Source organism: Cydia pomonella, chromosome 1 (assembly GCF_033807575.1).
Source record: "Cydia pomonella isolate Wapato2018A chromosome 1, ilCydPomo1, whole genome shotgun sequence".
NCBI lineage: Eukaryota > Metazoa > Arthropoda > Insecta > Lepidoptera > Tortricidae > Cydia > Cydia pomonella.
This window is the reverse complement of record NC_084703.1, coordinates 29,222,545-29,239,557: the sequence shown is the minus strand read 5'-3', so window position 1 is coordinate 29,239,557 and position 17,013 is coordinate 29,222,545. Positions and strand designations below refer to the sequence as shown.

The window sequence follows — 17,013 nt, the reverse complement described above, 5'->3', positions numbered from 1 at the left end:
CATCTCTAAAGAATTTTAGTATTTTATGGTTTTATTTTTTTATCATAGTTTTTTTTTGTGTAATTTGACATTTAGAGACAGTATACATCTCTAATAAAGTATTTATTATTTCATAGATTCGATATTTGTAATTGTTTTTTTTTTTAATTTATTGTTTGTAAAAATGGACATGTAAAAGTGCCCTTGTGGCCTATTTGCTGAATAAATGTTTGATATTTGATATTTGACACCATTCAGTTTGAATAACGCTGCTAGCCACTAGCACGTTACCTTGTCGCCGATTAGCAAAGTAATATTATACCTTTTAATTTATCTTACCAGTATGCTAAGGCACTATGGAATCGATGGTCCGACACTTTCCTTGTTCAAGAACCTTCTGCAGCAGAGATCTCAAATTGTGAACGGAGATGGTGGAAAGGCTAGGTCAGACCCACTAGAAACCACCATGGGCGTAGCCCAGGGTTTGTCGGTCTCAGATATACTATTCTCCTTGTTGCTGAACGATTTGCCGCATGCAATACAGGCTGCAGAGATGCTCATGTACGCCGATGATGTTGCTGCAATCGTCACAGCGCCATCGGTGGACACTGTAGAAAGAAAACTAAACAAAACCGCGACGCAGCTTGTACAGTGGTTTGATGCCAATGGTCTTGCGTTAAACCATAAGAAGACCCACTACCTAGTCTTCAACCTATCGGGCCGCAGCATGAGTCCGTTTGCAGTTTTTGTAAATGGGACCGCTCTAGACCAATTAAGTACCACTGGATTCCTTGGGTTCGAAATTGATACCTGTTTAAAGTGGGACCATCATATTAAGAGGCTGTCAATACCAAAAGCGCGCACACTGTCTATTTCTATCGGAGTAAATGAGATAGCACTGTCGCATGTTACTGGGCCTGGGCAAGGGAATAATAAGAAAAATATTTAAATAAAAAAAGTGGATTATTAGTGTTATATTTTACTCAACCACGGTTTAGATATAAATGTTTTGAAATTGTGATTTTAATTGCAGACCCATAAGTCAAAACAATAAAGACATAGAACCGTTTAATTGTGATTTTAAGATTAATCTTTGCAATTATTTTCTATCGAGCCAATTTCGTTCAATCATGTATCGAGTACAACCACGGTCTTTGAAATATAATTAATATGAACATATATTTTTCTTACTTGACTAAAATAAATAGTCTTTCTTAAAAAACTGTTTAAGTAACATCAATTTCAAGGACATTGGGTGTTGACAGCCTCTTAACAGACTCAGCGGAAGAATCGGCAGCGCATGTTTTGCTTTAGGACGGGTACCTGGGACGGATAAGCTGAGGTCGCGCGCTCGTGCTATTTTGCCACAGTGCACTTGCTGATCCAGTATGATGCGGAGCTATGGGGATGCTGTGCCGAGTGCAAAAGGGTCTTCCGTCTCCAAAAGCGCGCGGTTAGAATAATCGCCCGAGTACCGCACAACACTCCTGCAAGACCCTACTTTAAAAAACTTGAAATACTGATCTTACCAGCTATACATAGTCATCTTACAGGTGGCTGTGTATGGTCAAGCCTAATAGCATACAAAACACATAGTATGGTACAAAGCTACAACACGCGTAACGCCCATAAGCTCGTGGGCGTGAGCCGCAAGTTGGCCAAGTCGACTAAGCTCACCTGTCATGGGGCCTGCCATCTACAACAACCTACGTGATACCTCACCAACGCTCAAAACTTGGGCATTTTTAAATGTCGCCTCAAACGTTGGCTTGTTGAGCATCCGTACTACGACTATAACGATTAATAAGCTTTAATGTTTCCCTAGCTAGATCATACTCAGAGTAATAAAACACATTCTCCAAGATTGCGGCGGTTCCTCGTGAAATAGTCTGGACATGAAAATGGGACCTTTTTAACATACATACTATCAAGAATGTCTTGAAATGTTGGTCTTTGTCCTCGCTTTGTTGTAGTTGTATATGTTATTAACAACCGCAAGTCTGAAATTCAGCCGGCGCTCGTAGTTAAAAACAATTATTCATGTAATGTGAATTTTAATGACTACATTTTCATTTACCGCAATGATTGAATCGTGTTGTGTTTGTGGGATAATCGCGCATGAACGTGATCGCGTGAGATAATAAGCTATACCTAGGTTTAAAAATCGATTGAAGTCAAACGACGGTTTCTTTGTTGACTATGAGTTAGCTTTACAAGCAGGCTCAATCGCTTAACAACGTGACACTAACAGCTTCATTTATACCTATCCATCATAAAAGCATTGAATATAAACAGTTTATTTTGTACTTAAAGTCAATTAAGATGGCTACCAAAGATATGTACCATAATTTAAGGTTACTTATATTTTCCGATGACTCACTCACGATAGCAGGTTGTAGGTATACCTATATATATTCCATGAAATAAACATTGAGAGCCTTAATACGATATTAATGTTGATCTTGTGCAGGCATTGACAGCGTTTATTCGTTACCTACTCGTAGCGATCGCTATCATAACATCAAATGTATTGTATCAGTTGGTAAGTTTTACTACCTTACTAAGTTAGAAATGAAATAATATTTACGCAATATTATTTCTATTTACGCATACTATCTGGAGTATCTGGACCCACTGATTAACAGTTCGTCGGATGGTATTGGCCTGTCAGTGAGAACAAAACTGACAGGCCGATACCGTCCGGCGGACTGGTAATCAGTGGGCCCCTTTACAATAAACGTTAATTTGCGTATCCTATTGTATTTTCAGTTATTATGAAACACAGACAACGAGATCTAAACCATACAAAAAAGAACTTGCCTTATGAATGCCTCCATGACGTAAGTGACATATCAATCATGAGTACAGCCAGCATCAAAAGTAGCGGATCAGACTACGCGTCAAAAGTATCTGCCATTCTGAAATAGCTCATCATAATGAGATATATCTCCCTATGTAGTACAACTAAATTGTAAAAGATACTTGAGAATGCGAAGTAATGTATAGATAAATCTTTATTTGGAATAGCTATCCAGCGGTGGCAGCATGGTTTAATGTGTATCACTTGTCACTATGCCCGTCATTTTCACGCTCACATACTTGTTAGTTGCAGAACTAAAAGATGAAGCTAGAGATGCCGATTTCAAAGTGCTTCAAAATGAAATAGGTTCTGCTGAATACCGACGAAGACAAATAAAATACATACAAAATAATAGAATTCAAATGATACGAGTAATGAGAAATACCTAGATGGCACAAGAGATTTAAAAAAAAACCATTAAAAAGCAATTTCATACCTATTTAAAATATGACTATATATTTTCAATTGGCCCGCAAGTGAAGACAGTCAAGTGTTAAGTTGCATTAGTGACTTAAGTTAAGTTATGCTAATAATGCGAATAATTTAAGTTTTTTTATTTATTATAATAGTTTTTTAATAATAAAGAACAATTACAAACAAATTGATGAGTTTAAGTAATGATAAAAATAAGAGTAGGTAGGTATAGTTGTCAAGTACTTATCTAATACAAATAGTTGTCAGTCTTTCATCACTTTTCGTCAATTATCTAAAGCACTATATTCACGATAATATCGTGTGGATAATATAGGCAACACCCTGTATGAAATACAGGATGTGGCCTATAATAGGAGCAAAAAATTAAATGGTACATTATTAACCTAGCCAGTATCCAGAATTCCTTTTTTCTGTAGCTACTTTAATTTTCAGGCTAAGGTTGCTGTTAAGGTAATTTGATTATATTTTTAGACATATTTTTCCTTCTTTTGGCAAAATAGAAAATTAGTAACCCCCGGAAAAAACAGAATAGAAAATAAAAACATGAGAAATTAAGAAAAAAACGTCTATCTAATCTTCACATCCGAGGAAAAAGCAGAACAGAAAATTTAAAATTGGGAAATTTTGCGAATGGAAAAATCGCTACCAGTAAAATAAGATTTTCGGGGGGCAACGTTGTTAAACAACAACGTTGCCCCCTTGTAAAACAAATAACTATTATGTGATCTTCTGAGTACGAGTAAATACTTTTTGTGTTATTCATTTGGATGCTATTTTAAGTAGTACTCTTAAATTTCTTGCTTTTTTAAGCTTAAATAATGCGTGTTCCTCGTGGACATCTTGCACGTTTTCAGAAATATCAGTCCTCTGCGCATCCTTAGAACGCAACCAGCAGTTAAAAGTGTTCTCTATCTAAAATCCTAATTTCTTTTTGTAGGATTTTTTACAGATCATGGCAAAAATATTTCGGTTCTCACGATGGTTTGGTGTAGCTGGCTCTGGAAATGTTTTGTGGAAAACTTTTGGCCTTTGCATTTTGCTTTTGCTCGGAGTCATAGAAGGCGTTGCTATTTGGCGTGTCGTTAAAGCACTTGCTGGATTAGCTATTGATATTGAAGGTCATAGTGAGTATTTTGATATTTTTTTAGTTATTGGAGCTAAAGGAACCGTGATATTCGCAAAAACCCGATTATTGTGACCTTTGACCTAAAATAACTAATTTAAATAACTTTTAGGACGCCATGATTAAAGTATATACAAGTTTCCAGCTTAACAACTCTCATGCCGACGTTGACCCTTTTTTTCGGCTTAAGATAGTTACCTCAGTTTTCATAACTCAGTTGAGTTATGGATAAACCTACTGACTTGGTTATGCCTACATTAAATTTCACATTATTTTTAGTTGCAGACTTGCATTTTTTAACGTATTACAATTTTTATGGTATTTCTTGCACAGTAAGCATTATATTTAACTATCTCAGTTGTATATAGGACCTATATTTCCAGGGAGTGTCACTGCACGACTAGCGGGAGCAACGTTCTACGCGTCCTCGATAACTACACTTATTCTCTCTTGGAAGTTGTCATCTTCATGGGAAACAATAGCTTCGTATTGGGCCTCAATCGATCGAAGTATAGCAATAAACGTTTCGTCCGATAAAAAAATAAAGACTCGGATGATCACAGTAACGTCTGTGATGGTAACTTGTGTGGTTGGTAAGTGGGTTTTCAGCCAGTGAGTCTCACGCCACTGAGCTGATGAGAGCACTGGTTAACGGTAGAGTTTATAAACGCAGACACACAATTTATCGGAATATGGGGTGCTCACTTTACTCGACCTTCCCCTAAAAACTTTCAGTATGCACCCGAGATAAATTTCAGCTTTATAGTATCTACTAGTGATCATTTGATCTAATATACATTGCTATCAGTTTCTACTGAGCCTAAAAAATAACTAACTAATATTGTAACTTGAAAATTCACGTCAAGGATCGTTTCCTGCGGATTCGCGCAGAAATAAAATTTAGGTAACAATTTCCTTGCACATTTCCGAGATTTTCACGTTCGATTTATTTAATACTTTATTGAATATAGGCTAGGGCTTCTTGCAGATACCGTCAGTATTAGAGCAGTACTCTCGTACTATAAAGCAAGAAATCAAAGTTAAGATCACCCAACCATACGAGTATACATACTTAATTAGAATTACCCGTATATCCCGTTATAAAATAGATAAGTAAATATTATAGGACATTATTCCACAAATTGACTAAGTCCCACAGTAAGCTCAATAAGGCTTGTATTGAGGGTACTTAGACAACGATATATATAATATATAAATATGTATAAAACACTTAAATACATAGCAAACACCCATGACTCAGGAACAAATATCCATGCTCATCACACGAATAAATGCCGTTACCAGGATTTGAACCCGAAATGAAATGTGTTAAATGACACGATACTTATGTAAAAATATTTTGAATTTTGAATACGTAAATATGTCCTAAATAAATGTCATGTCCTTACTAAATATATAAACATCATACATTTAATGTCTGTCAGTATTCCATGACCTATACAGAAGGACAGTTGAAATTGACAAAAAGTTTATATTTCTTTGGTCGCGCCAAGAATAGGTGTTTGGGATGGTCATAAAACAACTGACTTTATATTGTTTTGTTTTTATCTTTATGATGATCAATGAAAATTCGTCATACTGATTATGATATTATTCAAGAATAACATACCTATGTTTTAATTTAATGACATTGTAAAAATTGTGTGATGGTATGGAATCCTGGGAGCATGGCTGACTCGCACTTGGTCTGTCTTTGTGCTTATTAAATACTTAACTATCCCTGTCAGTTTGCCCCAGTGTTTCCTCACGAATCGCACTAGTCCATTTTGTAATTTTCTGCAGTGGAACACGCCATGAGCATGATGTCACAAGTTGGGTTTGAATGCCCGCCTTCACTTATCCTAAAGCGGTACACACTGATGTCTCATGGATTTTTGTTACTCAGAAGTAAGATCATAATACTTGTGTTTATAATTATGTGTTTTTTGATAAGTATTATAAGTACAATACCTTATATTTTGGGATTGCGCATTTTGGTGACTGGCTTGTTATAAAATAGTAACGAAATATTTCCTTCAAGAGCGACTAAACGTAGATATCATCGTTGCAACTATTCAGAAATTTTAGAAAACGCAGCGATAAGTTTCGTATTATATTTGTTGATCTAAAATGCTGAATTCCATCATCTAATCATAAGGCCTGTACCGAAACATAACTGTAAACTTCAAACTGCTGTAATTTTGTTTCTAAGCAAGATGACTACGACTTTCTTACCGCGATCAAAAGTCTTAATAATATTGTATATTCCAATATAAATAATTCTGGTTTTACGCTGTGCGACGTTACACCGGTAAATGAAAGAGATTCCTGAAAATTGGTCTTTTCCAAATAGCGAGAAAATTTGTAACATCTTATATGCTTACTTTCGAAACACTTAAAATTACCTCGATGTTTCCCGCATTTGATAATAAATAACTACTTTAATATGTTGTCATCCAATAGCGCCTTAAAAGGGGGCAAAATTTCAAAATCTAGATACTAGGACTAGTGGTTAATCATTTGAATCCAAAACGTTTAAAAAAAATCATAATGAAAAAAAAAGATCTATGAAAGGTAATATAAAACATACCCTTCGAAGTTTATGAAAGGAAAATTGTTTTTTTAGGGTTCCGTACCCAAAGGGTCAAACGGGACCCTATTACTGAGACTCCGCTGTCCGTCCGTCTGTCACCAGGCTGTATCTCATGAATCGTGATAGTTAGCCAGTTGAAATTTCTACAAATTATGTATTTCTGTTACCGCAATAACAACAAATACTAAAAACAGAATAAAATAAAAAATTCTTTCCAATCTCGAGGTTTTCATCCAATCACCGAAGTTAAGCAACGTCGGGCGGGGTCAGTACTTGGATGGGTGACCGTTTTTTTTTTATAGATAATGGCATCCTGTGCGAGTCCGACTCGCACTTTGATGGTTTTTTTTATATAACATTAACATTATCATAAATATTACAGGAAATATATAATCACACCTCTATCTTGATAACTTCTTTCAATTTAATTTGTAATTTGCCGGTGTTTATTGTACTTGAAATTTATGATACACTAAAAACACCTTTCGGGTACTCAGATAATGATATATTTAATACATATACAAATACTTAAATACATAGAAAACATCCATCACTCAGGAACAAATGTCTGTGCTTATCACACAAATAAATGCCCTTACTGGGATTCGAACCCTGGACCATCGGCTTCATAGGCAAGGTCAACCCACTAGGCCAGACTTGTCATCAAAAGAATTATCCCTGAAAAACCAACAGACATACAGGTCGCGCAAATTAGTTAGCCAATTCGGGCCAATTAGCCAAAGGAGTTGGGCACAATTATGCCTAGTATACTTGTGGTCACTAGTTCTTTCTGCTTATAGTTACATTTTTATTTATTTGTTATAAACTGATCGGCGATTTGCCATAGTCACACCTGATGGAAAGTGAAGCTAGGGCGTTAGATGGAGCTCACCGGTTCAGTAGTAGCCTATCACTCTTGCCTTAAAGAGACCGAGGTCATATTTATCAGGGAATACAGATACATACATGAGATAATTGAAAGTTTGTACGGAACCCTCGGTACGCGAGTCAAACGTACTCGCACTTGACCGGTTTTTATTTATCCCTGGTATCGCTGCTGCTGTTTCTAGTCACGAGAAAGGAAAATAGGGCGACTAATCAAGTTTATCCATTGTAGTTAGTTGTCTTAAATGTCTATTAAGGACTATAGTCATAAGTTTAAATTGTTAATAAGATTGAAAATTGATAGTGATTAATGAGCTCGTAATAATAATGACATTTAATTTCAGCGGATTATTCAATATGGTTTGCCGTACCGCTTCTCTTTATGAGCAAAATAGCTACGATCCTGTGGAACTACCAAGATATACTTATAGTATTAATAAGCATGGGATTGACTTCGCGATACAACACACTTAACCAATACGTTGCCAAATTCTCTACGCTCAGCAAGGATCCTTGGAACCCTGTAAGCATCTGGATTTCCGTTCAAAATCTATGTTGGTAACAAGGCTACAGTACTTAACGATGATTTAGTTTCCTTTGAGACATTAAAGCCATGTCTTGTTTGGGCTTTATCAGAGTTAATGGCATTGTCTTTACTATAAGTATTGAGCACTCAAGCGAGCAAACAAACTCAACTACTACTGTGATGCATTTTTACGGCGTAAATAACGAAAAACGTTTGATGATTCTTTATTTAATAGGATTTATAGATCATTGTAAGTGATTTGTCACTATAAGCGAAGTTATCCGAAACCAAACTCCGCACAGCGTACGATAATTAACTACGTAACAGTAAGCTGTTGGTCAATATTCGCTATGTGCACGACTGTCACGCAACCTAGCATGCGCAAATCTAGGGGAAAACGTTCATTTCACTACACATCTTTTAAAACAATTCCAAAACTAAAAACTACTGAACGTATTTCCATATGACATTCATCTATCAATAGAGTGATTCTTGAGGAAGGTTTAGATATATAAGTTATATAACTTATTAGGGTTTTGTGTAAGTTGGTTGAAGTATAAAGATATTGTTAGAAAAAAATAACGCTTTATTCGAAAATGCTGCCTAATCCGTTTGAGCTATAACAACACAATATATGGTGGGGTTGTATCTCTTTCATGGGTCTACAAAAAGGTCCGCGATGTTGAATGTCTATCTTTTAAGGATAACTTAGTATACCCATTCTTAACTTCTAGAAAAAGATCACATAATATGTGTCAATTGCAAAGTTATTTACACGGATACAGAATTAATAATTATCAAATTATATACGTTAGTTATATTAAGCATTTCATACAGATTACAATGGTTTCTTATACCACCATCATCATCATAACTTTTAAGAGCCTTGCTCTTGTCGGTGGAGTAACCGCCATTATTTTCTTCTCTCTGCCACTGTTTTGAGCTCCTGATAAGTCACTACGTTGATTTTCTCCTTGGCTTGGTCAAAAAAATTCACGTTTCTGTCTTCCCCTGCCTCTTTTTAGGGTTCCGTAGCCAAATGGCAAAAAACGGAACCCTTATAGATTCGTAATGTCCGTCTGTCTGTCCGATTATGTCACAGCCACTTTTTTCTATTATTTCTTCAATTATTGACTTTATATAAGTATCATGCCGTATCAGGTGCCCCAGCATGTTTCCCCTTCTGTTTTCAATCGTTCTCAACAGAGATCTCTTTTCACCTACCAAATCTAATACTTCCATATTTGTTTTCCTCTCTTTCCAACTTATACCTTCCGTTCTTCTCGATGTCCACATTTCAAAAACACTCAATTTGCCTCTATCACGCTGAGTTAATGTCCATGCCTCGCTTCCATACGAGTATAACGCTATAGTCCAGACGTAGGTCTTGATAAATCGCTTTCTGATATTTTTGCTTTGATAGATGTTTTTTGGTGTTAAAAGCTTTTTTAGCATGGCTATGCGTGTGATGATATCTGAAGTGCATCTGGAGTTACATGTTATAATGCTTCATAAGTATATAAAACTTTTTACTTGCCTAGTTCCTGTATTTCTGATTTTTATAGAATTTATTTTGTATTGGTGCTTGGATGTTATTAATGTTTTTGTTTTATTGATGTTGATTTTAAGTCCAAATTCAGTAAATATGTGGTCCATATCCATTACAAGCTGTTCTAGTTCTATAGAATTTTCTGCCACTGCTGCAAACCTAACGAAATGAAACCTTTCCCCGTTAATTCTGACACGCCCCTTTCCGAAATCTACAATATTTCTGATGGCGGTTTCAATAAATATATTAAAAAATAATGGCGAGAGTGTACAACCTTGACGCACTCCCTGTCTTACTTTCGCCTTTCCTTTTTTCTGTCCTATTTATATTATTGTTTTCTGTTTTTTATATGATGCATGTATAATTTGTTTGTCTCTATAATCTATGCCTATTTTTTTTATAATTATCATCATCTTTATCCAGTCTATCTTATCAAATGCTTTCTCTAAATCTATAAATGCTATGTGGGGTAAATCCACGGTGACTCACGTTACTTTGTAGTCACTATTCCTAACAATCTTGTCGTATATTTGAGATCAAGAGCTTTCTACCTCGAAAACTTGATAATAATATCACAGAGTACATTACTGCGAATGAATTGTCGAAGTACTTTTTCTCCAACAAATTATGGAAATTGGAGAAAAGTAGAAAATAACTCTGTGACTCACGTTACAAGAAATGGACACGGAGTTTTTCGCCTTTTGTGTTTATTGATTTCCCTTTGATTATTGAATGAATTTGTTTTAACAAAATAACAACACAATGACATAAATAATCAAGCTTCTTTAATAGTTAACCAAATGAAATCAAAGATACACACTTATTAAAATAAACTATAAAACCTCACGAACTCACGTTACAGCGATTTCGTGAATCACGTTACTTGCGACTACCTAGATTATTTTGATATTTTTTTATCATTTCTAGCAAACAAATAGCATATTTTTTACTTATTATTATTAGAATTAGATAAAATAAATTGTATAAAGGCTATAAATTATATTTTTTTATTCAGCTAGTGGGTTTATGTCATCTTGTTTTTCCATTTCGGTATAATGTATAATTTGGGGTTAATAACCTGGTTTTTCTTTTACACCTTTGTCGAATGCTTGAGATATTTGTGCTTTTTCCAACTTACCACACTGCCAATACATTATATGACACTTTGATATGCCAGTGACGGCAAGCCTATGTTTTTTCTTATACTCTTCATACTTTCCTTCGTCTTTCAGCTTCTGTCTTCTTCTTTTTGCCCTTTCTGCCGCTGATAGAGGCATTGTAGCTCCAAAATACATTAAAATATTTAGTTACTCTCTTTACAGTAGCAATAACGCGATTCACTGTGACTCACGTTACAAGTATCTCAAGTCAAGTATTTCTTTAAAATAACACTTTTGCGGAGAAATAAACCGCGAGAATGACATCATCTAAGCCAAATCATATACACATAGTTCAATATAAGTTCATTTGTCCAAAGCTTCAGTACAGTAAATGAAAAATATTGTTTTTTGCGTTACTCACGTTACTCAACGACATGCAATTTTCATTCTCCTCTTACATAATTTTCTTTCAACTTATGATAATTGTAATCAAAGTACCGCGTGAATAATTTAATAGACAACAGATAAATAAAGGTTACTTACCTCTTCTTTGCGTAAAAATCAATTAAAGTCGTAATATTTATAATCACTTATTTTACGTTCGTAGTTGATTCCGCAAGCAGCACTTACAATGTCGGAAATTATGACAACCGTTGACTTATTATTGACTTAAGGTTATAAAATTTGTTCTGCTACCCTCATTTGTTTATTCTACATTCAGACACATTCTAAATTCAATAGTTTATTTTTTCGTTGTCATGTCCGAGTTACGCGGAAAGACCCTGTGGGTTTTAAGCCCCACGTCCAATCTTCTATCAATAAATAATAAGGCCCTAAATAGCTTTCAGCTACCGCGATACCGGTCTTATTTTCCTTGTATTATTTTCAAAAGTATTTTAGAGGCCTGTGATATAAGACTTTAAGTTCTATGCTCTTCGCATTTAAGTGTGTTTAATTTCTTAGGTAATATGATAGTTTTACTAATTTTGAAATTACTTGAAACATCGCCTGTAATGTACATATCCTTAACTATAGTAAATATTTCATTTTTTTTCATGGAATACACTGTATTTTCTTAATTTTTCTTAATAAGTTCAATGTAAATTTGATCGTCTCTTGTAGCTTTACCATTATGAATACTGTTAACCGCTCTATCAAATTCTTCTCTAATAACGTCTGCAGCTAATCTATCCTCATCTACTTACATTACGGTTTCTAAATTATTGTCTGTTAAACCAGTACCTTCATATAAATTTTCAATATTAAAATTTTACTGTTTTAATCTTTTATTGTAGCACTTTTTGTCCTGTGGTGTTTTCCTATGTCTCTTACTATCTTATAGGCTACACGTCTATTTTCCCTTTTTTCATACAATGTTCTATATTATCACATGTTTTTTCAATGTCTGCAGCCTTTGCTTCTCTGCATTTTAAGGTTATCCAATTTGTAAGATAATTATACTGTCGTTTTCTTTCTTCATCTGTTCTATTTCTTATTTTCCGTCTTTTAATCATCAGATCCATAATTTCTGTAGTCAACCAATTCTTCTTAGCTGTAATCTTTTCTCTTCTTAGTGTTTCTTCAGCGCTGGTCTTAATAATATCTCGTATTTACTCCACCTTTTTTCTATACTTGTACTATCTTTTATATCATTCTTACACTGTTCTAATTTTAATCCTACCTTATTACTATATTGCACTCTGTGATTGCTACCTTTCTCCTTAAGCTTACTGAGATCTATTTTCTTTGGCCTGTTCATCCTTTTTGGCTTATGACTTATTAAATTAAATGTGCTCATCAGTAGATTATGATCTGTATTTACTTCTGCCCATGAAAAATGTTTTACAAGAACTGACCTGTTGACAAGGTTTTTGTTTAGAAATAATAAAGTCTAATTGATATCTACCTATGCCGGCAGGCATTTTTCATGTATATAGCCGCCGTTTGGGATGCTCAAATATTGTGTTTGCTATGAATAAATATTTTCCTTACAAAACTGTACTAGTCTATTTCCTCTTTTGTTCCTTTTTCCAAGTCCCAATTTTCCTACAGTATTATCTTCTGACCCTTCTCCCATGACATGCATTAAAATCACCCTATGAATATATATTTTTCTTTAGCTGAATCCAGTATTGTGTCATGAGGTTATACATCTCTTCAATATACCTGCTGGTCAGGACTATTTGTTAATTTTATCGCTGTAATTTTATCACTGTAATGTATTATGTTTTTTTGTCTTTGTACCCCATACTTTGTTCAAAACTATAGCTTTACCGTTAGCTCCTTGTTCTTCTCCAGTGTAAATTATGCTAAAATCATCGCTCCAATAATCTCTACTTCCTTCCCATCTTACCCCACTCAGTCCTAGTATATCTATATTTAGTCTGCTCATTTCTGCTTTTAATTCTTCCAACTTTCCTCTTCACACATTCCACGTTCCGATTTTGCATGGGTTTCGCATGATGACTACCGTGTCAGCCATACCCATACAATTTCAATGAATATTGCAGGAGTAATCGTAAATTCAAGTTTCATTTCGAGCCATATAACTTGTACGAAATGTTAAAGGCGCTATCCGCAGTTAGTTTTAATTTTTAAAACATTATGTGTTGGGGTCGCTTTATATATAATATTTTTATATTTGTAGCATGGTGAGTGCAGTAAAGGACATACGTGGCGCAGAATACGTGAGGCGTATGTAAAGCAGGCCCAGCTCGTCCGCCAATTGGATCAGTCACTGGGCGGACTCATCCTGCTCTCAAACCTTGTCAACTTTTATTTCATTTGTCTACAGTTATTTTTAGGGATTACGTGAGTATTTTAAGGCTAATTGAAATATTTGTGTGTTAAATTTTATTATACTACATCTTTATAATTTTAATGTAAACAAATACGAAGAGTTACAGTAGCGGAAAAAATCTATCATATTGTGATTTTTCTGTAAAATATTTCAAATTAGATGAAACCAAGAATTGAATTTGTTGATATCTAATCAAAAAAGGCCGGTACATATTTCGAAATTCAATTTGAATTAATTTTTCTGGAATTTAGCGTCCGTCACTAGTAGTATTTAAGTCGATAAAAAACGGAATATCGTGCTAATTAATTATCATATTTGTAAGTAATATCAGTTCCGTCATGGGGTGACCTCGTGGAAATAAAAACTTAACAGTAGCTACACAAGAAGCAATTATAAATGGCTTCACACAATCGACGCTGGCTAAGCAATTTCAAGTTCATCAGTCTACTACCTATATCGAACGTTTTGAAACGAGAAAAAGCTCACGGAGGTGTCAAAAGGCCCAACAGACCTGGTCGCCCACGCTGCACATCAAGTTTGGTAGACCGCAACATTTTGCGAATAGCAAGACACAATCCACAACTCACGGCGAGCGACATTATGCGGGAAATATCGTATGGAAATTCAGTTTCTGTATCCGTACGTACGGTAAGAAATCGCCTGAAGGATGGTGGACTTCGTGCTCGTCGTCCTGCAAAGAAACCACTGATTTCCAAGAAAAATCGAGCACCTAGAAAAATTTTTGCGAAACAACATCTTTCTTGGACTGCGGAAATGTGGGAAAAGGTAATCTGGAGCGATTAATCCAAGTTTTTACTGTTTAGATCAGATGGAATTACCTACGTACGACGTCCCGACAATGCTCGCTATGACCTCAAGTATCAGCTCCCTACAGTCAAACACGGCGGCGGCTCCCTTATGGTGTGGGGCTGTTTCAGTGCAAGTGGAGTTGGCCCTTTAAGGAAGACGTGTTTCTTCCCTGGGCACGCCAACATTTCGGCAGAGCGTTTATGTTTCAGCAAGATAATGACCCGAAACATTCGTCTAATCTTGTTAAACAATGGTTCAAAAAACGTAGTGAGGGTTTTGGAATGGCCCAGCCAAAGTCCGGACTTGAATCCTATAGAAAACCTATGGAAGGAGCTAGGTCGTCGTGTGAGTGTAAGAAATGCAAGAAATGTCAACGAAAGATTTGAACAATTAAAGGAAGAGTGGGAACGCATTCCAAATTCTTTCCTCGCGAAGTTGATTGCATCACTGCCCCGAAGATGCCAAGCTGTTCTTGATGCAAAGGGTTTCAGCACCAAGTTCTAATCTAATATTTTGATTTTCAGTGCAGAATTTGTAATTTTTGTTATTTCTTTATTAATAAACCACTTTTACCTATATTTCGAATATTAGTTATTTTATGCACTTTTTAATAAACTCGTACAAAACGAGTTTTTAATATGGTGTCATACAAATGTAGTATATGATTTTACTCTCCACCTAAAGGACTTTCACATGATAATCGTTTAGGCAGCCTTAGTCGTTCTCATAAAAAAATACTTTAAAAAACACAAATATGATAGATTATTTTCCGCTACTGTATATTGATTTACATACATTAAATACTTACGATATGAACCAAACATATATGCGCTATAAATACTTAATACGTAAATTATACAAAGCATGTCTTTCTATAAAACTGCCCCCAAAATAAATAAACTGGGTTATGGAAAACTTTCTGAAATTCTAACGCAAAATTACTGCATATACTTCTTTCAATTTAGAAATTTAATCTATTGTCTTCTTCTTCCTCGCGTTGTCCCGGCATATTGCCACGGCTCATAGGAGCCTGGGGTCCGCTTGACAACTAATCCCAAGATTTGGCGTAGGCACTAGTTTTTACGAAAGCGACTGCCACCTGACCTTCCAACCCAGAGGGTAAACCAGGCCTGGTTGGAATTAGTCCGGTTTCCTCACGATGTTTTCCTTCACCGAAAAGCGACTGGTAAATATCAAATGATATTTCGTACATAAGTTCCGAAAAACTCATTGGTACGAGCCCGGGTTTGAACCCGCGACCTCCGGATTGCAAGTCGCACGGTCTTACCGCTAAGCCATCAGCGCTTAGAAAAAGTAAAAGTTGTTTAGTAAGTACTAACCGACAAATGATTTATAGAGAGATATAGAAAAGTATCCTCCACGTGTTCCGCCGTTTACACTTTGCTCCTACTGCTGCTGTAGGCATATTGCCGGAAATGATGCCACGAATGATGTCATATCCCGGCATAATCCGAGAACGGGGAATAATTCAAAAAACACCTCATTCATTTTCATAGCATTTTCATCAAGTAATGGAGTGATGCCTTGAACCTCCTTGGTTCAGAGAATAGTGGAGGACGGCTTTTCCACACAAACGTAGTTTAATTATAAGTGTTAGAACGAAAAACAAATTCCAGGATTTTAAAAGCTCCTAATTGTTATAACAGGATAACAATTAAACAATTGTAAATAATCAAACGAAGGTGCGCAGATGTTGAGAGCAAAGTGTAAACGGCGTAAAAAATATATTATATATACCTATATGTTTTAGACAAGGACTTTCTGGAGATTTGATAAAACGTTTGTACTACGTGGTGTCGTTGGTATGGTTATGCGTCAGAGTGAGTTGCGTTGTGCTTGCGGCTGCCGATATAAACGTGCACTCCACGAAAGCTCTCCGGCACCTCCATGCTAGTGACAGACACTACTACAATGTAGAAGTAAGTTGCAGAAAAGGTGTATTTAACGACGGGTCATAGCTGCAGAAAATGACAATTTGAATATGAATTGTTGGATAAAATTACCTTTTTGCCATTTCGTGCAATAATTCAGTCGGCAGCATTACTGCTACAGTATTGCTTCGCGGATGTATATGCATGTTTCCTCCCAATGGTTTCTTTCACCGAAGAGCTAGTGGTAAATACCACAAGAGATTCAATCACTACATAAGTGCCGAATAGGTAACTCATTGGTACAAGACAGGATTTGAAACCTCAGAATTTGTCAGATTCATTTGGCCACCAACAGACGACTTATATATTAACAAAAAATGTATTCATTCCCGAGGCCGTTACTGTTGTTTCGAACCTGAAATCTGAATCCCTCCTACGCTCCAAAACACTTATAAAGACCG

At 35.6% G+C, this 17,013-nt stretch overlaps 1 protein-coding gene and 1 long non-coding RNA gene across 3 annotated transcripts in view; one reads left to right on the top strand and one right to left on the bottom strand.

Annotated features, from left to right (window-relative positions):
* The window catches only part of LOC133528198 (uncharacterized), a 149,635-nt gene that overhangs the window by 115,317 nt on the left and 17,305 nt on the right, over nt 1-17,013 (bottom strand). The gene's annotated exons all lie outside the window — the stretch shown is intronic.
* Nucleotides 1,864-17,013, top strand: part of LOC133527979 (gustatory receptor 5a for trehalose-like) — a 31,802-nt gene continuing 16,652 nt past the window's right edge. For both annotated transcript variants that reach the window (XM_061865205.1, XM_061865215.1), the window contains exons 1-9: nt 1,864-2,374; nt 2,450-2,521; nt 2,749-2,819; nt 4,212-4,398; nt 4,781-4,990; nt 6,201-6,305; nt 8,220-8,398; nt 13,698-13,861; nt 16,432-16,600. In XM_061865205.1, coding sequence (XP_061721189.1) covers nt 2,302-2,374; nt 2,450-2,521; nt 2,749-2,819; nt 4,212-4,398; nt 4,781-4,990; nt 6,201-6,305; nt 8,220-8,398; nt 13,698-13,861; nt 16,432-16,600 — 1,230 coding nt within the window. In that variant the 5' untranslated portion in view covers nt 1,864-2,301. The remainder of the gene's footprint in view (nt 2,375-2,449; nt 2,522-2,748; nt 2,820-4,211; nt 4,399-4,780; nt 4,991-6,200; nt 6,306-8,219; nt 8,399-13,697; nt 13,862-16,431; nt 16,601-17,013) is intronic.